This window comes from Agelaius tricolor, unplaced genomic scaffold, assembly GCF_023055355.1.
Source record: "Agelaius tricolor isolate 1412-34295 unplaced genomic scaffold, bAgeTri1.0.p SCAF_137, whole genome shotgun sequence".
Taxonomy (NCBI): Eukaryota; Metazoa; Chordata; class Aves; order Passeriformes; family Icteridae; genus Agelaius; species Agelaius tricolor.
Genome location: NW_027269397.1, coordinates 1 through 21,367, shown reverse-complemented (window position 1 = coordinate 21,367; position 21,367 = coordinate 1). Strand labels below are relative to the sequence as shown.

The window sequence follows — 21,367 nt, the reverse complement described above, 5'->3', positions numbered from 1 at the left end:
TAAGTGGGAGTTTGTGATGATGGCTTCGCCCGCTAGGCGGCGCTCTTCCAGTAGGCGCGGCTTGCTGATTGACAACCATGCCAACCAATCAGAGCGCAGAAAGTCACGTCACGCCCGCCTCGTGGGCGTGGCTTTGCGTTCAGCCATGACTGACAACCACCCCGCCCAATCAACGCTCAGGGGCTGGGTTAATCCTGATTGGCATTTCCGCCGCCCAATGAGAAGGAAGCAAGCGGGAATCGACCGCCAATGGAAAGGCGCGGGGGGCGCGCGGCGGCCCCGCCCCCGCTATAAAAGGCAAAGGGGGTGGGGGCCGCTCCTCGCGCTCACAAGATGGCGGAGGCGGCCAATTGTATCATGGAGGTGAGCGGGGCTCCGCGGGAAAGCGCCGAAAATGGGGCAAAAAAAGGCGAAATCGGCCAAAAATCCGCCGGCCCTGAGGGAAAAGCGGGCCCGGAGAGGCGGGAAAAGCGCTCAGAAACCACCGGGGGGGACCGGGGGGGGGCTCGGAGGGGCCCCTCAGGGATGGGGGGGGGGGCGGCTCTGAGGGGGCTGAGGGGGCCGGGAGGTTTTTAGTGAAATTTTGGGGCTTTTAATCAATTTTTAGAGGTTTTAGTAAAATTTTGGGGCGTTTTAAGTCAGATTTGAGGGGTTTTTAATGGAGTTGGGGGGGTTTCATGAGGTTTGGGGGGGTTTTGAGGAGGTTTTGGGGAGAATTTGGAGGGGTCCCTGAGAGGATTGAGGGGGGATTTAGTGAGGCCTGAGGGGTCCGGGGGGCTCCAATTGGGTCTGGGGCTCTAATGAGGCTGGGGGGGCTTTAATGAGGCTGGGGCAGCTTTTTTAGGGCTGGGCGCGAATTTTTGGGGCTTTTTTGGGGTCACTTTTGGGGTTGGGGGTCCCTGATGCGATTGGGGAGTGCTTAAATGAGTCTGGGGGCTCTTTTGGGGGGCATTTTTTGGGGTCCTGGGAGGATTTTTTGGGGGTCCGGGAGGGATTTTTTGGGGTCCACGTGGCTCTGAAGGGTCCGGGACCCCCTTAAAAAATCCCAAATTTGGAGGGGGGGGCGATAGGGGCGGGGCTTGTCGCGATATTGGGGGGGGTCGTGATTGGGGGGGGACACAGGAGCTGCTGGAAACCCCCAAAAATTCGGGGCTGACCCCAAAATTTGGGGTCTGGGACCCCCCAAATCTTCAGAGACCCCAAAATTTCAGGTCAGGGTCCCCAAAATTTGGGGTCTGGGCGCCCCAAAATCTTCAGAGACCCCAAAATTTCAGGTCAGGGACCCCCCAAAATTGGGGTCAGGACCTCCCAACCCCATTTTAGGGACCCCAACCCCAATTTTAGGGTCCCCCACCCCATATTTGACCCCAAAAACCCCAATTTAGGCTCCCAAAATCCCATTTTTAACCCCAAAACCCCAATTTAGGGTCCCAAAATTCCATTTTTTCCCCTAAAACCACAATTTAGGCTCCCAAAATCCCATTTTTCCCCCCAAAACCCCATTTTAGGGCCCCAAAATTCCATTTTTCCCCTAAAACTCCAATTTAGCCTCCCAAAATTCCATTTTTAACCCCAAAACTCCAATTTAGGCTCCCAAAATTCCATTTTTCCCCCTAAAACTCCAATTTAGGCTCCCAAAATCCCATTTTTTCCCCTAAAACCCCAATTTAGGCTCCCAAAATTCCATTTTTTACCCCAAACTCCATTTTAGGATCCCCCAACCCCAATTTGGGCTCCCAAAATCCCATTTTTCCCCCTTAAACTCCATTTTAGGGTCCCAAAATCCCATTTTTCCCCCTAAAACCCCAATTTAGGCTCCCAAAATTCCATTTTTTACCCCAAAACCCCAATTTAGGCTCCCAAAATTCCATTTTCCCCCCTAAAACCCCAATTTAGGCTCCCAAAATTCCATTTTTCCCCCCAAAACTCCATTTTAGGCTCCCAAAATTCCATTTTCCCCCCTAAAACCCCAATTTAGGCTCCCAAAATTCCATTTTTAACCCCAAACTCCATTTTAGGCTCCCCCAACCCCAATTTTAGGGTCCCCACCCCATTTTTTCCCATAAAACTCCAATTTAGGGTCCCAAAATCCCATTTTTTCCCCCCAAACTCCATTTTAGGCTCCCAAAATTCCATTTTTAACCCCAAAACCCCAATTTGGACTCACAAAATCCCATTTTTGACCCCAATTTGGGCTCCCAAAATCCCATTTTTAACCCCAAAACTCCATTTTAGGGACCCAAAATTCCATTTTTTCCCCTAAAACCCCAATTTAGGCTCCCCCAACCCCATTTTTGGGGTCCCCCTCCCCATTTTTGGGGTCCCCCTCCCCATTTTTGGGGTCCCCAGCCCCGTTTTTGGGGTTTTTGGGGTGACTTTTCTCGTTCCTCTTTCCCCAGAATTTTGTGGCCACCCTGGCCCACGGGATGAGCCTGCGGCCGCCTCGGGAGGATGTAAATACTGCTGGAAACCCCAAATTCTGCCCCAAAAATCCCCCAAAAACCAAAGTCAGCCCCGAAAAACCCAAAATCACAAAGGCCAGAAAAAACCCCACAAAATTCTGGGGAAAATCGGAAATTTTGGGGGAAAAATCTGAAATTTTTGGGGGAAAAATCTGAAATTTTGGGGGAAAAACCCCAAATTCAGCCCCAAAATTCTGGGGGAAAATACCCAAAAATACCCCAAAAAATATCCCAAAAAAACCCAAAAAATATCCCAAAAATTACCCCCAAAAATACCCCAAAAAATCCCAAAAGTATTCCAAAAATATCCCAAAAAATACCCCCAAAAACCCCAAAATCAGCCCTGAAAACCCTGAAATTCTGGGGAAATAACCCCAAAAAATACCCCAAAAATCAGCCAAAAATACCCCAAAAATACCCAAAATCTGCTCTGAAAACCCTGAAATTCTGGGGAAATAATCCTAAAAAAATCCCCCAAAAAATACCCCCAAAAACCCCCAAAAATACCCCAAAAAATACCCCAAAACCCCCAAAATTCTGGGGAAATAACCCTAAAAAATACCCCAAAAATACCGCAAAAATATCCCAAAAAATATCCCCAAAAAAACTCAAAAAAATCCCCCAAAAACCCCAAAATCAGCCCTGAAAACCCCAAAATTCTGGGGAAATAACCCCAAAAAATACCCCAAAAAATACTGCAAAAATCAGCCAAAAAAAAACCCCAAAAATATCCCAAAAAAACCCAAAATCAGCCCTGAAAACCCTGAAATTCTGGGGAAAAAATCCTCAAAAATACCCCAAAAAAATCCTCAAAAAAACCCCAAAGATACCCCAAAAAAAAACCCCAAAAATACCCCAAAATCTGCCCTGAAAACCCTGAAATTCTGGGGAAAAACCCCCAAAAATACCCCAAAAAAAACCCCATAAACCCCCCAAAAATACCCCCAAAAATCCCCCAAAAAACCCCAAAATCTGCCCTGAAAACCCCGAAATTCTGGGGAAAAAAACCCAAATTCTGGGGAAAACCCCAAATATTCCTGAAAACCCCAAATGCGGCCCCAAAACCCCAAATCCCTGAAAAAATCCCAAATTCTGGGGGGAAAAACCCCAAATATTCTTAAAAACCCAAATGTGGCCCCAAAAACCCCAAATATTCCTGAAAACCCCAAATGTGGCCCCAAAACCCCAAATCCCTGAAAAAAAATCCCAAATTCTGGGGGGAAAACCCAAATAATGGGAAATTAATGGGGTTTTAGTGGGGTTTGGGTGTTTTTAATGGGATTTTAGTGGGGTTTTGCTGATTTTAATGGGATTTTAGACATTTAATAGGATTTTTGTGGGGTTTTGGTCATTTTTATGGGGTTTTAATGGGATTTGGGTCATTGAATGGGATTTTAGTGGGGTTTGGGTCATTTAATGGGGTTTTAATGGGATTTGGTGTTTTTATGGGGTTTTTATGGGGTTTTGGTGTTTTTTATGGGATTTTACTGATTTTAATGGGGTTTTAGTGGGGTTTTGATGTTTTTAATGGGATTTTAGTGGGGTTTTGGTCATTTAATGGGATTTTAGTGGGGTTTGGGTGTTTTTAATGGGGTTTCTATGGGGTTTTGGTGATTTTAGTGGGATTTTGGTGTTTTTTATGGGGTTTCTATGGGGTTTTGGTGTTTTTAATGGGATTTTAGTGGGGTTTGGGTCATTTTTATGGGATTTTAGTGGGGTTTTGCTGATTTTAATGGGATTTTAGACATTTAATAGGATTTTTGTGGGGTTTTGGTCATTTTTATGGGGTTTTAATGGGATTTGGGTCATTTAATGGGATTTTAGTGGGGCTTGGGTGTTTTTAATGGGGTTTCTATGGGGTTTTGGTCATTTTTGTGGGGTTTCTATGGGGTTTTGGTGTTTTAATGGGATTTTAATGGGATTTTGGTGGTTTTGTGGGGTTTTAGTGGGGTTTTGGTGTTTTTAATGGGATTTTAATGGGATTTGGGTCATTTAATGGGGTTTCTATGGGGTTTTGGTGATTTTAATGGGATTTTGGTGATTTTAATGGGATTTTAGTGGGATTTTGGTCATTTAATGGGTCTTTAATGGGGTTTTGGTCATTTTTATGGGATTTTTATGGGATTTTGCTGATTTTAATGGGATTTTAGTGGGGTTTTGGTGTTTTTAATGGGGTTTTACTGATTTTAATGGGGTTTTACTGGGATTTTGGTGTTTTAATGGGGTTTTTATGGGATTTTGGTCATTTAATGGGATTTTAGTGGGGTTTGGTTATTTTTAATGGGATTTTGCTGATTTTAATGGGATTTTAGTGGGATTTTGGTCTTTTAATGGGATTTGGGTGTTTTTATGGGGTTTCTATGGGGTTTTGGTGATTTTAGTGGGATTTTAGTGGGATTTTAGTGGGGTTTGGGTGTTTTTAATGGGATTTTAATGGGATTTTAATGGGATTTTGGTCATTTAGTGGGATTTTAGTGGGGATTTGGTGTTTTTATGGGGTTTTAGTGGGGTTTTGGTGTTTTTTATGGGATTTTAGTGGGGTTTTGGTGTTTTTAATGGGATTTTAATGGGGTTTTGCTGGTTTTTATGGGATTTTAGTGGGGTTTGGGTCATTTAATGGGGTTTTTATGGGATTTTGGTCATTTAGTGGGATTTTGATGTTTTTATTGGGGTTTTAGTGGGATTTGTGTGTTTTGAATGGGGTTTTGATGGGATTTTGGCTGTTTTGAATGGGATTTTGTTGTTTCTAATGGGATTTATGTGTTTTGAATGGGATTTTGATGTTTTTATTGGGATTTGGGTGTTTTGACTGGGTTTTGATGGGATTTAGGTTATTTTTAGTGGGATTTGAATGGGATTTGGGTGCTTTGAATGGGGTTTTAATGGGATTTTGTTATTTTGAATGGGATTTTGGTTGTTTTTAATGGGATTTTGATGGGATTTTTTCTATTTTAAATGAGAATTTTTCTATTTTAATGAGATTTTTTCTATTTTAATGAGATTTTTTCTATTTTAATGAGATTTTTTCTATTTTTCATGGGATTTTTTCCATTTTAACGGGATTTCTTCTATTTTAATGGGATTTTTGTCATTTTTAGTGGGATTTCTTTTATTTTTAATGAGATTTTTTCTATTCTTAATGAGATTTTTTCTATTTTCCATGGGATTTTTTTCTATTTTTCATGAGATTTCTGTTATTTTAAATGGATTTTTTTTCTATTTCAATGAGATTTCTGTTATTTTTAATGGGTGTTTTCCTATTTTCCATGGGATTTTGGTTATTTTTAATGGGATTTTTTCCATTTTTAACGGGATTTTTTCTATTTTAATGGGATTTTGGTTATTTTTAATGGGATTTTTTCTATTTTAACGGGATTTTTTCCATTTTTAATGGGATTTTTTTCCATTTTTAACGGGATTTTTTCTATTTTTAACGGGATTTTTTCTATTTTAATGGGATTTTTTCTATTTTCACTGGGATTTTGGTTCTTTTTCACGGGATTTTTGCTCTTTTCCCCATTTCTGCTGTCATTCCCAAGCAGGTGTCGTGTCCCCCCGGGGAGGGCAGTGCCAAGCCCAGTGCTGAGGACATGACCTCCAAGGATTATTACTTCGACTCCTACGCCCACTTCGGCATCCACGAGGTACCAAAGGGGCCAAAAATCAGCCCAGAATCAGCCCAGAATCAGCCCAGAATCACCCCAGAATCAGCCCAAAATCCCAGCCCAAAATCACCCAAAATCAGCCCCAAAATCAGCCCAAAATCAGCCCAGAATCAGCCCCAAAATCAGCCCAAAATCAGCCCAGAATCAGCCCCAAAATCAGCCCAAAGTCAGCCAAAAATCAGCCAAAAATCCCACCCCAAAATCACCCTAAAAACACCCCAAAAACAGCCTAAAAATCAGCACAAAATCCCACCCCAAATCAGCCCAAAATCAGCCCAAAATATCACCCCAAAGTCACCCCAAAATCACCCTAAAAGGACCCCAGAACCAGCCTAAAAATCAGCCCAAAATCGCCCCAAAATCACCTCAGAATCAGCCTCCAAATCAGCCCAAAATCACCCCCAGAATCAGCCCAAAATCACCCCAAAATCCCAGCCCAAAATCAGCCCAAAATCACCCCCAAAATCATCCCAAAATCACCCAAAATCAGCCTCAAAATCACCCCAAAATCCCAGCCAAAAAGCACCCAAAATCAGCCCAAAATCACCCCAGAATCACCCTCAAATCAGCCCAAAATCAGCCTCAAAATCAGCCTCAAAATCAGCCCAAAATCAGCCAAAAATCCCACCCCAAAGTCAGCCAAAAATCAGCCCAAAGTCACCCCAGAATCAGCCTCCAAATCACCCCAAAATCGCCCAGAATCAGCCCAAAATCCCACCCCAAAATCCCCCCAGAATCCCACCCCAAATCACCCCAAATCAGCCCCAAAATCACCCAAAAATCACCCAAAATCAGCCCAGAATCAGCCCCAAAGTCAGCCCAGAATCCCATCCCAAAGTCACCCCAAAATCACCTGAAAGTCACCTCAAAATCACCCCAAAATCACCCCAAAATCCCCCCAAAATCCCAGCCAAAAAGCACCCAAAATCAGCCTCAAAATCAGCCCAAAATCACCCCAAAGTCAGCCAAAAATCAGCTCAAAATCAGCCCAAAATCAGCCCAGAATCAGCCCCAAAATCAGCCCAAAGTCAGCCAAAAATCACCCCAGAATCACCCCAAAGTCACCCCCAAAATCAGCCCAAAATCGCCCCAAAATCACCCCAGAATCAGCCTCCAAATCACCCCCAAAGTCACCCCAAAGTTAGCCAAAAATTACCCCAAAATCCCACCCCAAATCAGCCTCCAAATCAGCCCAAAATCAGCCTCAAAATCAGCCCAAAATCCACCCTAAAGTCACCCAAAATCCCACCCCAAAATCAGCCTAAAAGCACCCCAGAATCAGCCTCCAAATCAGCCCAAAATCACCCCAAAATCTCCCCAAAATCAGCCTCCAAATCACCCCAAAATCAGCCCAAAGTCACCCCCAAAATCAGCCCAAAATTCCACCCCAAAATCAGCCCAGAATCAGCCCAAAGTCACCCAAAATCGCCCCAAAATCCCACCCCAAAATCGCCTCAGAATCATCCCAAGGTCAGCCCAAATTCACCCCAAAGTCACCCCAAAATCAGCCCAAAATCACCCAAAATCAGCCTCAAAATCAGCCCAAAATCGCCCCAAAATCACCACAGAATCAGCCTCAAAATCAGCCCAAAATCGCCCAGAATCAGCCCAAGATCCCACCCCAAAATCAGCCCAAAATCGCCCCAAAATCACCCCAGAATCAGCCTCCAAATCACCCCCAAAATCAGCCCAAAGTCACCCCAAAATCAGCACAGAATCAGCCCCAGTCACCCCCAAATCATCCCCAAAGTCAGCCAAAAATCAGCCAAAAATCCCACCCCAAAATCAGCCCAAAATTCCACCCCAAAGTCACCCAAAATCAGCCCAAAATCACCCCCAAAGTCACCCCAAAGTCAGCCAAAAATCACCCCAAAATCACCCGAAAATCAGCCCAAAATCAGCCCCCAAATCACCCCCAAATCATCCCCAGTCACCCCAACATCCCAGCCCAAAATCAGCCCAAAATCCCACCCCAAATCAGCCCAAAATCCACCCCAAAATCCCACCCCAAATCAGCCCAGAATCACTCCAGAATCAGCCTCCAAATCACCCCAAAGTCACCCCCAGAATCAGCCCAAAATCACCCCAAAATCCCAGCCCAAAATCAGCCCAAAATCACCCCCAAAATCATCCCAAAATCACCCAAAATCAGCCTCAAAATCACCCCAAAATCCCAGCCAAAAAGCACCCAAAATCAGCCTCAAAATCAGCCCAAAATCAGCCCCAGAATCAGCCCAAAATCAGCCCAAAATCAGCCCAAAATCAGCCTCAAAATCAGCCTCAAAATCAGCCCAAAATCAGCCAAAAATCCCAAAGTCAGCCAAAAATCAGCCCAAAGTCACCCCAAAATCACCCCAAAATCAGCCAAAAATCAGCCCAAAATCACCCCCAAATCAGCCCAGTCACCCCAAAATCAGCCCAAAGTCAGCCAAAAATCGCCCCAAAATCCCACCCCAAATCAGCCCAAAATCACCCAAAATCCCACCCCAAATCACCCCAAAATCGCCCCAAAATCACCTGGGGGGTTGAAATGGGATTTTGGGGGCTTAAGTGGGAATTTTGGGGAGTTTAAATGGGAATTTTGGGGGATTTAAATGGGAATTTTGGGGGATTTTGAGGAGGATTTTAAGGGGTTTGAAGTGGATTTTTGGGGGGATGATTGGGGGTTTTGAGGGGGTTTAAATGGGATTTTTGGGGGTTTTGAGGGGATTTTGGGGGGGATTTTCAGGGGATTTTGGGGGCAGTTTAAGGGGATTTTAAGGGGTTTAAAGTGGCTTTTTGGGGGGATTTTAAGGGGATTTTGAGAGGGTTTAAATGGCATTTTTGGGGGGTTTTAAGGGGATTTTTGGGGGCTTTTAAGGGGATTTTAAGGGGATTTCAAACTGGATTTTTTGGGGGGTTTAAAGTGGATTTTTGGGGGGATTTTAAGGGAATTTTAAAGTGGATTTCAAAGTGGATTTTTGGAGGGTTCAAAGTGGATTTTTGGGGATTTTAAAGTGGATTTTTGGGGGATTTCAAAGTGGATTTTTGGGGGATTTAAAAGTGGATTTTTGGGGGATTATAAGGGGATTTTTGAGGGGATTTTGGGGGATTTAAGGGAATTTTAAAGTGGATTTTTGGGGGGTTTTAAGGGGATTTTAAAGTGGATTTTTGGGGGGGTTTTAAGGGGATTTTAAAGTGGATCTTTAGGGATTTTAAAGTGGATTTTTGGGGGATTTTTGAGGGGATTTTTGGGAATTTTAAAGTGGATTTTTGGGGTGTTTTGAGGGGGTTTCACGTGGATTTTTTTAACCCCTTTGTCCCCAGGAGATGCTGAAGGACGAGGTGCGGACGCTCACCTACCGCAACTCCATGTTCCACAACCGGCACCTGTTCAAGGACAAGGTGGTGCTGGACGTGGGCAGCGGCACCGGCATCCTCTGCATGTTCGCTGCCAAGGCCGGGGCCAGGAGGGTCATTGGGGTAAATTCCATTTTTGGGGTGAATTCCGGGGATTTTGGGAAAATTTGGGGCCGTTTCGGGCTTTTTTTGGGCTTTTTTTGGGGATTTTTAAGGCATTTTTAAAGCAATTTTTGGGTATTTTTGGGGTCCTGGCGCTGAGATTTTCTCCATTTTTGCTGCTAAATCCAGGCCAGGAGGGTCATTGGGGTAAATTTAAAATTTTGGGGTGAATTCCTGGGATTTTGGGAAAATTTGGGGCCGTTCCGCGAAATTCGGGCCTTTTTTTCGGCTTTTTTTGGGCATTTTTTTGGGAATTTTGGCGTTTTGGCACTGAGGTTTTCTCCAAGTTTGCTCCTAAATCCAGGCCCAGGAGGGTCATTGGGGTAAATCTGAAATTTTGGGGTGAATTCCTGAGATTTTGGGAAAATTTGGGGCAGTTTCGTGAAATTCGGGGCAATTTTTAGGCAATTTTTGGGAATTTCTTGGGGAATTTTGGGGTCCTGGCTCTGGCATCCTCTGCATGTTCGCAGCCAAGGCCGGGGCCAGGAGGGTCATTGGGGTAAATTTAAATTTTTGGGGTGAATTCCGGGGATTTTGGGAAAATTTGGAGCCGTTTCGGGCTTTTTTTGGGGATTTTTAAGGCATTTTTAAAGCAATTTTTGGGTATTTTTGGGGTCCTGGCGCTGAGGTCTTCTCCATGTTCGCTGCTAAATCCAGGCCAGGAGGGTCATTGGGGTAAATTCCAATTTTTGGGGTGAATTCCTGGGATTTTGGGAAAATTTGGGGCAGTTTCGCGAAATTCGGGGCTTTTTTTACCTTTTTTTAGGCTTTTTTTGTGTGTTTTTAAGGCATTTTTTGGGGTTTTTCACTGGGATCCTCTGCATGTTCGCTGCCAAGGCCGGGCCAGGAGGGTCATTGGGGTAAATTCCATTTTTGGGGTGAATTCCGGGGATTTTGGGAAAATTTGGGGCCGTTTCAGGCTTTTTTTGGGGATTTTTAAGGCATTTTTTAAGCAATTTTTAAGTATTTTTGGGGTCCTGGCACTGAGGTTTTCTCCATGTTCGCTGCTAAATCCAGGCCAGGAGGGTCATTGGGGTAAATTTAAATTTTTGGGGTGAATTCCTGGGATTTTGGGAAAATTTGGGGCCGTTTCGCGAAATTCGGGCTTTTTTTAGGCAATTTTTGGGCATTTTTCAGGCAATTTTGGGAGTTTTTGAATGGGATCCTCTGCATGTTCGCAGCCAAATCCAGGGCCAGGAGGGTCATTGGGGTAAAGCTGAAATTTTGGGGTGAATTTCGGGGATTTTGGGAAAATTTGGGGCCGTTTGGAGCCATTTCGGGGGAGTTCGGGGGTTTTTTTGGGTATTTTTAAGGCAATTTTTAGGTATTTTTGGGGTCCTGGCACTGAGATTTTCTCCATGTTTGCTTCCAGATTCAGGCCCAGGAGGGTCATTGGGGTAAATTTAAATTTTTGGGGTGAATTTCGGGGATTTTGGGAAAATTTGGGGCCGTTTCGGGCTTTTTTTGGGCTTTTTTTTGGGGATTTTTAAGGCATTTTTTGGGCATTTTGTGGGTCCTGGCACCGGCATCCTCTGCATGTTCGCTGCCAAGGCCAGGGCCAGGAGGGTCATTGGAGTAAATTTAAATTTTTGGGGTGAATTTCAGGGATTTTGGGAAAATTTGGGGCCGTTTGGAGCAGTTTCGGGTGAATTCGGGGCTTTTTTTGCCCATTTTTTGGGGAATTTTTGGGGTTTTTCACCGGCATCCTCTGCATGTTCACAGCCAAGGCCGGGGCCAGGAGGGTCATTGGGGTAAATTTAAATTTTTGGGGTGAATTTCGGGGATTTTGGGAAAATTTGGGGCCGTTGGAGCAGTTTGGGGGGAGTTCAGGGCTTTTTTTAGGCATTTTTGGGGAATTTTTAGGCAATTTTTGGGGTGCTGGCACTGAGATTTGCTCCATGTTTGCTGCTAAATCCAGGCCAGGAGGGTCATTGGGGTAAATCTGAATTTTTGGGGTGAATTCCGGGGATTTTGGGAAAATTTGGGGCCATTTGGAGCAGTTTGGGGGGATTTTGGGGTGAATTTTGGAATTTTGAGGCAATTTTGGGGTGAATTTTGTGTATTTTGGGGTGAATTTGGGGCATTTTGAGGTGGATTTTGGGGTGGATTTTGGGGTGAATTTTGGGGCATTTCGGGGTGGATTTTGGGGTGGATTTTGAGGCGGATTTTAGGGTGAATTTGGGGCATTTTGAGGCGATTTTTGAGGTGAATTTGGGGGATTTTGAGGTGGATTTTGGGGTGGATTCTAAGGTGAATTTGGGGCATTTGAGGTGGATTTTGGGGTGAATTTAGGGAATTTTAAAGTGGATTTTGGGGTGGATTTTGAGGGGGATTTTGGGTTGAATTTGGGGATTTTAGGGGGGATTTTGAGGTGAATTTGGAGCATTTTAGGGCAGATTTTGAGGTGGATTTTGGGGTGAATTTGTGGCATTTTAGGGTGAATTTTGGGGTGAATTTGGGGCATTTTCAGGTGGATTTTCGGGTGGATTTTCGGGTGGATTTGGGGCATTTTCGGGTGGATTTTGGGGTGAATTTTGAGGCGATTTTTGGGGTGAATTTGGGGTGGATTTGAGGCGGATTTTGGGGTGAATTTGGGGCATTTTGAGGTGAATTTTGAGGTGAATTTGGGTGATTTTGGGTGGATTTCGGGGTGGATTTTGGGTGAATTTGTGGCATTTTGAGGTGGTTTTGAGGCGATTTTTCGGGTGAATTTGGGTGATTTTAGGGCAGATTTTGAGGTGGATTTTGGGGTGTATTTTGGGGGATTTTGAGGCGATTTTTGCGGTGAATTTGGGCCATTTTGGGGTTGATTTGCTCCCTCCCCAGATCGAGTGCTCCAGCATCTCCGACTACGCCGTCAAGATCGTCAAGGCCAACAAACTGGACCATGGTGAGAGCCCCAAAATTCACCCCAAAAACGCCCAAAATCCCCCAAAAATCCACAAAAATCACCCCCAGAATCACTGGAACCCCAAAATAAAAAATAATCACCCAAAAATTCCCAAAAATCACCCCAAAATCTCCAAAAATCCCCAAAGAATCCCAGAAATTCCCCAAAAATCCTACTTAAAACCCCTCTAAAAATCCCTTTAAAAATTAAAAAAAAATCTCCAAGCCCCCCAAAAAAACCCCAAAATCGTCCAAAAATTCCCTCTAAAATTCCCCCTAAAATCCTCCAAAATTCCCCCTAAAATTCTCCCTAAAATCCTCCAAAATTTTCCCACAAATCCTCCAAAAATTCTCCCCAAAATTCTCCCTAAAATCCTCCAAAATTCCCCCTAAAATCCCCAAAAAAATCCCAAATAATTCTCTCAAATCCCCCCAAAATCCCAAATAATTCCCCCAAAATCCCCTCAAAAATCCCTTTTAAAATCCCCCCAAAAATTCCCAACCCCCCCAAAAAACCTCAAAAATCCCCCAAAATCCTCCAAAAATTCTCCCTAAAATTCCCCAAAATTGCCCCTAAAATTCCCCCAAAAATCGTCCAAAAATTCCCCCTAAAATCCTCCAAAATTGCCCCTAAAATTCTCCCTAAAATCGTCCAAAAATTCCCCCAAAATCCCCTCTAAAAATCCCTTTTAAAATCCCCCAAAAAATCCCGAAACCCCCCCAAAAAAAACCCAAAATCCTCCAAAAATTACCCCTAAAATCCCTTCCAAAATTGCCCCTAAAATTCTCCCTAAAATTCTCCAAAATTCACTCTGAAATCCCTCAAAAAATCCCAAATAATTCCCCCAAAATCCCCCAAAAAATTCCAAATAGTTCCTCCAAAATCCCCTCTAAAAATCCCTTTTAAAATCCCAAAAAAATCCCAAAAATTCCCCCAAAATCCCCCCCAAAAATCCCAAATAATTCCCCCAAAATCCCCTCTAAAAATCCCTTCTAAAATCCCCAAACAAATCCCAAAAAATCCCAAAATCCCCCCAAAAAAACCTCAAAAATTCCCCCTAAAATCCTCCAAAATTCCCCCTAAAATTTTCCCTAAAATCCCCAAAATTGCCCCTAAAATTGCCCCTAAAATCCTCCAAAATTCCCCCTAAAATCCTCCAAAAATTCACCCTAAAATCCCCCTAAAATCCTCCAAAATTGCCTCTAAAATCCTCCAAAATTCCCCCTAAAATCCTCCAAATTTGCCCCTAAAATTCTCCCTAAAATCCCAAAAAAATCCCAAATAATTCCCCCAAAATCCCCTCTAAAAATCCCTTCTAAAATCCCCCAAAAAAATCCCAAAATCTCCCAAAAAAAACCTCAAAAATCCCCCAAATCCTCCAAAAATTCCCCTTAAAATTCCCCAAAATTGCCTCTAAAATTCCCCTAAATCCTCCAAAATTCCCCCTAAAATTGCCCCTAAAATCCTCCAAAAATTCCCCTAAAATCTTCCAAAAATTCCCCTAAAATCCTCCCAAATTGCTCCTAAAATTCTCCCTAAAATCCTCCAAAATTGCCCCTAAAATTGCCCCTAAAATCCTCCAAAAATTCCCCCAAATCCTCCAAAATTCTCCCTAAAATTCCCCCTAAAATTTCCCCTAAATCCCAAAAAAATCCCAAATAATTCTCTCAAAATCCCCTCTAAAAATCCCTTTTAAAATCCAAAAAAAATCCAAAAAAAACCCTCAAAAATCCCCCAAAATCCCCCTAAAAACCCCTCCAAAAACCCCCAAAACCCCCCAAAAAATACCCAAACCCCAGAATCCCCCTAAAACCCAACTTTTTCCCAAATTTTCCCAAATTTTCCCATTTTTTCCCAGTGGTTTCCATCATCAAGGGCAAAGTGGAGGAGGTGGAGCTGCCGGTGGAGAAAGTCGACATCATCATCAGTGAATGGATGGGATATTGTCTGTTCTATGAGTCCATGCTGAACACCGTCATCTATGCCCGTGACAAGTGGCTGGTGAGAGCCCCAAAATGCCCCAAATTCACCCCAAAAATTCCCCAAATTTACCCCAAAAATCCCCAGGAATTTACTCCAAAAATCGCGGGAAAAATCGCATGAAAAATCCCCAAAATCCATGAAAAATCGCAAAAAATCCCCAGAAATTCTCCTCAAAAATCCCAGGAATTTACCCCAAAAATCCCAGGAATTTACCCCAAAAATCCTGGGAATAATCACAAAAAACCCAGGAAAAATCGCATGAAAAATCCCCAGAATTCACCCCAAAAATCCCAGGAATAATTGCAAAAAATCACCAGAATTGACCCCAAAAATCCTGGGAATAATCACAAAAAATCCCCAGGAATTCACCCCAAAAATCCAGGAAAAATCGCAAATAATCCCCAGGAATTCACCCCAAAAATCCCCAGAATTCACCCCAAAAATCCCCAGGAATTCAACACAAAGATCCCCAGAATTCACCCCAAAAATCCCCAGAATTCACCCCAAAAATTGACCCCAAAAATCCCAGAAATTCACCCCAAAAATCCCGGGAAAAATCCCCCAAAAATCCCAGAAATTCACCCCAAAAATCCAGGAATTCATCCCAAAAATCCCCCAAAATTCACCCCCAAAATCCCAGAAATCCACCTCAAAAATCCCGGGAAAAATCGCATGAAAAATCCCCGGGTTCAGAGCCCCAGGTTCCATTGTCTGTTCTATGAGTCCATGCTGAACACGGGCATCTATGGCAGGGACAAGTGGCTGGTGAGAGCCCCAAAATCCCCCAAATTCCCCAAAAATCCCAGGAATAATCACAAAAAATCCTGGGAAAAATCCCCCAAAAATCGCGGGAATAATCGCAAAAAATCCGGGGAAAATCGCATGAAAAATGCCCGGGTTCAGAGCCCCAGGTTCCATTGTCTGTTCTATGAGTCCATGCTGAACACGGGCATCTATGCCCGCGACAAGTGGCTGGTGAGAGCCCCAAAATGCCCCAAATTCACCCCAAAAATTCCCCAAATTTACCCCAAAAATCCCAGGAATTTACTCCAAAAATCGCGGGAAAAATCGCATGAAAAATCCCCAAAATCCCATGAAAAATCGCAAAAATCCCCAGAAATTCTCCTCAAAAATCCCAGGAATTTACCCCAAAAATCCCAGGAATTTACCCCAAAAATCCTGGGAATAATCACAAAAAAACCCAGGAAAAATCGCATGAAAAATCCCCAGAATTCACCCCAAAAATCCCAGGAATAATCGCAAAAAATCACCAGAATTGACCCCAAAAATCCTGGGAATAATCACAAAAAATCCCCAGGAATTCACCCCAAAAATCCCAGGAAAAATCGCAAATAATCCCCAGGAATTCACCCCAAAAATCCCCAGAATTCACCCCAAAAATCCCCAGGAATTCAACACAAAAATCCCCAGAATTCACCCCAAAAATTGACCCCAAAAATCCCAGAAATTCACCCCAAAAATCCCGGGAAAAATCCCCCAAAAATCCCAGAAATTCACCCCAAAAATCCCAGGAATTCATCCCAAAATTCACCCCAAAAATCCCAGAAATCCACCTCAAAAATCCCAGGAAAAATCACAAAAAATCCCCGGGTTCAGAGCCCCAGGTTCCATTGTCTGTTCTATGAGTCCATGCTGAACACCGGCATCTATGGCAGGGACAAGTGGCTGGTGAGAGCCCAAAATCCCCCAAATTCACCCCAAAAATCCTGGGAATAATCACAAAAAAACCCGGGAAAAATCCCCCAAAAATCGCGGGAATAATCGCAAAAAATCCGGGGAAAAATCGCAAAAAATGCCCGGGTTCAGAGCCCCAGGTTCCATTGTCTGTTCTATGAGTCCATGCTGAACACGGCATCTATGCCCGCGACAAGTGGCTGGTGAGAGCCCCAAAATGCCCCAAATTCACCCCAAAAATTCCCCAAATTTACCCCAAAAATCCCCAGGAATTTACTCCAAAAATCGCGGGAAAAATCGCATGAAAAATCCCCAAAATCCCATGAAAAATCGCAAAAAATCCCCAGAAATTCTCCTCAAAAATCCCCAAAAATTCACCCCAAAAATCCCAGGAATTTACCCCAAAAATCCTGGGAATAATCACAAAAAAACCCAGGAAAAATCGCATGAAAAATCCCCAGAATTCACCCCAAAAATCCCAGGAATAATCGCAAAAAATCACCAGAATTGACCCCAAAAATCCTGGGAATAATCACAAAAAATCCCCAGGAATTCACCCCAAAAATCCCAGGAAAAATCGCAAATAATCCCCAGGAATTCACCCCCAAAAATCCCCAGAATTCACCCCAAAAATCCCCAGGAATTCAACACAAAAATCCCCAGAATTCACCCCAAAAATTGACCCCAAAAATCCCAGAAATTCACCCCAAAAATCCCGGGAAAAATCCCCCAAAAATCCCAGAAATTCACCCCAAAAATCCCAGGAATTCATCCCAAAATTCACCCCCAAAATCCCAGAAATCCACCTCAAAAATCCGGGGAAAAATCGCAAAAAATCCCCGGGTTCAGAGCCCCAGGTTCCATTGCCTGTTCTATGAGTCCATGCTGAACACGGCATCTATGGCAGGGACAAGTGGCTGGTGAGAGCCCCAAATGCCCCAAATTCACCCCAAAAATTCCCCAAATTTACCCCAAAAATCCCCAGGAATTTACTCCAAAAATCGCGGGAAAAATCGCATGAAAAATCCCCCAAATCCCCGGGTTCAGAGCCCCAGGTTCCATTGCCTGTTCTATGAGTCCATGCTGAACACGGGCATCTATGGCAGGGACAAGTGGCTGGGGAGAGCCCCAAAATGCCCCAAATTCACCCCAAAAATTCCAGGAATTATCACAAAAAATCCTGGGAATTATCACAAAAAAACCCGGGAAAAATCGCATGAAAAATGCCCTAAATCCCAGGAAAAATCGCAAAAAATCCGGGGAAAAATCACAAAAAATCCCCAGAAATTCACCTCAAAAATCCCCAAAAATTCACCCCAAAAATCCCGGGAATTTACCCCAAAAATCCTGGGAATTATCGCAAAAAAACCCAGGAAAAATCGCAAAAAATCCTGGGAAAAATCGCATGAAAAATCCCCGGGTTCAGAGCCCCAGGTTCCATTGTCTGTTCTATGAGTCCATGCTGAACACGGCATCTATGGCAGGGACAAGTGGCTGGTGAGAGCCCCAAAATGCCCCAAATTCACCCCAAAAATCCCGGGAAAAATCACAAAAAATCCTGGGAATTATCACAAAAAATCCCGGGAAAATCGCAAAAAAACCCGGGAAAAATCGCATGAAAAATGCCCAAAATCCCAGGAAAAATTGCAAAAAATCCGGGGAAAAATCACAAAAAATCCCAGAAATTCACCTCAAAAATCCCCAAAAATTCACCCCAAAAATCCCGGGAATTTACCCCAAAAATCCTGGGAATTATCGCAAAAAATCCTGGGAATAATCACAAAAAATCCTGGGAGAAATCGCAAAAAATCCCCAGGAAAAATCACAAAAAATCCCCAGAAATTCACCTCAAAAATCCCCAAAAATTCACCCCAAAAATCCCAGAAATTCACCCCAAAAATCCTGGGAATTCACCCCAAAAATCCCAGAAATCCACCTCAAAAATCCCAGAAAAATCGCAAAAAATCCGGGGAAAAATCGCAAAAAATCCCCGGGTTCAGAGCCCCAGGTTCCATTGTCTGTTCTATGAGTCCATGCTGAACACGGGCATCTATGGCAGGGACAAGTGGCTGGTGAGAGCCCAAAATCCCCCAAATTCACCCCAAAATTCACCCCAAAAATCCCGGGAATTATCACAGAAAATCCTGGGAATAATCGCAAAAAAACCCGGGAAAAATCGCAAAAAATCCGGGGAAAAATCCCCCAAAATTGTGGGAATAATTGCAAAAAATCCCCAGAAATTCACCCCAAAAATCCCCCAAATTCACCCCAAAAATTCACCCCAAAATCCCAGGAATAATCACAAAAAATCCCCAGAAATTCACCCCAAAAATCCCCAGAATTCATCCCAAAAAACCCGGGAATAATCGCAAAAAATCCCCAGAATTCGCCCCAAAAATCCCCAGGAATTCACCCCCAAAATCTCCAGAATTTACCCCAAAAATCCTGGGAATAATCGCAAAAAATCCCCAGAAATTCACCCCAAAAATCCCCAGAAATTCACCCCAAAAATCCAGGAATAATCGCAAAAAATCCCCAGAAATTCACCCCAAAAATCCCCAAATTCACCCCAAAAATCCTGGGAAAAATCCCCTGAAAACTCCCCAAATGCCCGGGTTCAGAGCCCCAGGTTCCATTGTCTGTTCTATGAGTCCATGCTGAACACCGTCATCTATGCCCGCGACAAGTGGCTGGTGAGAGCCCCAAAATCCCCCAAATTCACCCCAAAAATCCCAGGAATAATCACAAAAAATCCTGGGAATTATCGCAAAAAAAACCCAGGAATAATTGCAAAAAATCCTGGGAAAAATCGCATGAAAAATGCCCAGGTTCAGAGCCCCAGGTTCCATTGCCTGTTCTATGAGTCCATGCTGAACACGGCATCTATGCCCGTGACAAGTGGCTGGTGAGAGCCCAAAATGCCCCAAATTCACCCCAAAAATTCACCCCAAAAATCCTGGGAATTATCACAAAAAATCCTGGGAAAAATCGCAAAAAATCCTGGGAAAAATCGCAAAAAAATCCGGGGAAAAATCCCCCAAAATCGTGGGAATAATCGCAAAAAATCCCCAGAAATTCGCCCCAAAAATCCTCAGAAATTCCCCTCAAAAATCCTCAGAATTCAGCCCAAAAATCCCCAGAATTCACCCCAAAAATCCTGGAAAAAATCGCAAAAAATCCTGGGAATAATCACAAAAAATCCTGGGAGAAATCGCAAAAAATCCCCAGGAAAAATCGCAAAAAATCCCAGAAATTCTCCTCCAAAATCCTCAGAAATTCAGCCCAAAAATCCCCAGAATTCACCCCAAAAAATCCCAGAAATTCACCCCAAAAATCCCGGGAATTTACCCCAAAAATCCCGGGAATTATCACAAAAAATCCTGGGAAAAATCGCATGAAAAATCAGCCAAATTCCCGGGTTGAGAGCCCCAGGTTCCATTGCCTGTTCTATGAGTCCATGCTGAACACGGCATCTATGGCAGGGACAAGTGGCTGGGGAGAGCCCCAAAATCCCCCAAATTCACCCCAAAAATCCTGGGAATAATCACAAAAAATCCCAGGAAAAATCCCCCAAAAATTGCGGGAATAATCGCAAAAAATCCCGGGAAAAATCCCCCAAAAATCGCGGGAATAATAGCAAAAAATCCCCAGAAATTCACCCCAAAAATCCTCAGAAATTCACCCCAAAAATCCCAGGAATAATCGCAAAAAATCCTGGGAAAAATCCCCCAAAAATCCCCAGGAATTCACCCCAAAAATCCCCCAGAATTCACCCCAAAAATCCCGGGAAAAATCGCAAAAAAACCCAGGAAAAATCCCCCAAAATCCAGGAATAATCGCAAAAAGTCCCCACAAATTCACCCCAAAAATCCCCAGGAATTCACCCCTAAAATCCCAGAAATTCGCCCCTAAAATCCCAGGAAAGTTACCAAAAAATCCCTGGAAAATTCCCCAGAAAACCCCCCAAAAATGTCCCAAAAATCCAAATATTTCCTCGAAAAATGCCCCAAAAAATCCCAAAAAAAATCCCCTAAAATCCCCAGGAAAAATCCCAAAAAATTCCCAGGAAAATTCCCAAAAAATCTCCAAAAAATCCAAATATTTCCTCGAAAAATGCCCAAAAAAATCCCCAAAAAATCCCAAAAAAAATCCCAAAAAATTCCCCAAAAAATCCCCAAAAAATCCCCTAAAAAATCCCAAAATTTCCCCCAAAAAATTCCATTTTTTTTCTGGAATAACGTGGGAATTTTGCGTGCACAGAGCCCGGACGGGCTGATCTTCCCTGACCGCGCCACCCTGTACGTGACGGCCATCGAGGATCGCCAGTACAAGGACTACAAGATCCACTGTGAGCCACCAAAAATTTAAAAATTTATTCATAATTTATTGGGAATTTATTAGGAATTTAGTGGGAATTTTTTGGGATTTTTTTCGGAATTTTTTGGGATTTTTTTCGGAATTTTTTGGAATTTTTTTCGGAATTTTTTGGGATTTTTGGGGATTTTTTTCGCGATTTTTTCAGGAATTTTTTGAATTTTTTCAGGATTTTTTGGGGAATTTTTTGAAACTTTTTAGGGAATTTTTGGGAAATTTTTTGGGAATTTTTGGGGGTTTTTTGGGGGAATTTTTAGGGATTTTTTGAGGATTTCTGGGGATTGTTTGTGGGAGCTGAAGGTGACGGCCATCGAGGATCGCCAGTACAAGGACTACAAGATCCACTGTGAGCCACCAAAAATTGGGATTTTATTGGGAATTTATCAATAATTTATTAATAATTTATTGGGAATTTAGTGGGAATTTAGTGGGGATTTATTGGATTTTTTTCGGATTTTTTTGGGGATTTTTTGGGGATTTTTCGGATATTTTTTTGAATTTTTCTGGGGTTTTTTGGGAATTTTTTAGAGATTTTTTCAGGATTTTTTCAGAAATTTTTAGAGATTTTTTAGGGAATTTTTGAGAATTTGTTGGAATTTTTTTCAGAATTTTTGGGGAATTTTTTGGGATTTTTGGGGGGATTTTTTTGAATTTTTTAGAGATTTTTTTGGGATTTTTGGGGAATTTTTCGGGATTTTTTGGGGAATTTTACAGAATTTTTTGGGATTTTTCCGGGATTTTTTGGGGAATTTTTTGAATTTTTTCAGGATTTTTTGGGGATTTTTTTCAGGATTTTT

At 43.1% G+C, this 21,367-nt stretch overlaps 1 protein-coding gene across 4 annotated transcripts; it reads left to right on the top strand.

Annotated features, from left to right (window-relative positions):
* Positions 1 to 296: 296 nt before the first annotated feature.
* On the top strand, positions 297 to 20,579 carry LOC139586767 (protein arginine N-methyltransferase 1). 4 transcript variants are annotated; one of them, XM_071420387.1, is made up of 7 exons: positions 317 to 363; positions 2,400 to 2,453; positions 6,005 to 6,106; positions 9,434 to 9,589; positions 12,455 to 12,518; positions 14,377 to 14,519; positions 20,457 to 20,579. In XM_071420387.1, the coding sequence occupies exons 1-7, from the start codon at positions 334 to 336 to the stop codon at positions 20,562 to 20,564; spliced, it is 657 nt and encodes a 218-aa protein (XP_071276488.1). In that variant the 5' UTR covers positions 317 to 333; the 3' UTR covers positions 20,565 to 20,579. The 4 variants fall into 4 exon arrangements, with proteins under 4 accessions (XP_071276489.1, XP_071276490.1, XP_071276488.1 ...); XM_071420385.1 differs by having other exon boundaries at positions 334 to 363; positions 6,002 to 6,106; XM_071420388.1 differs by lacking the exon at positions 2,400 to 2,453 and having other exon boundaries at positions 297 to 363; positions 6,002 to 6,106.
* Positions 20,580 to 21,367: the final 788 nt, after the last annotated feature.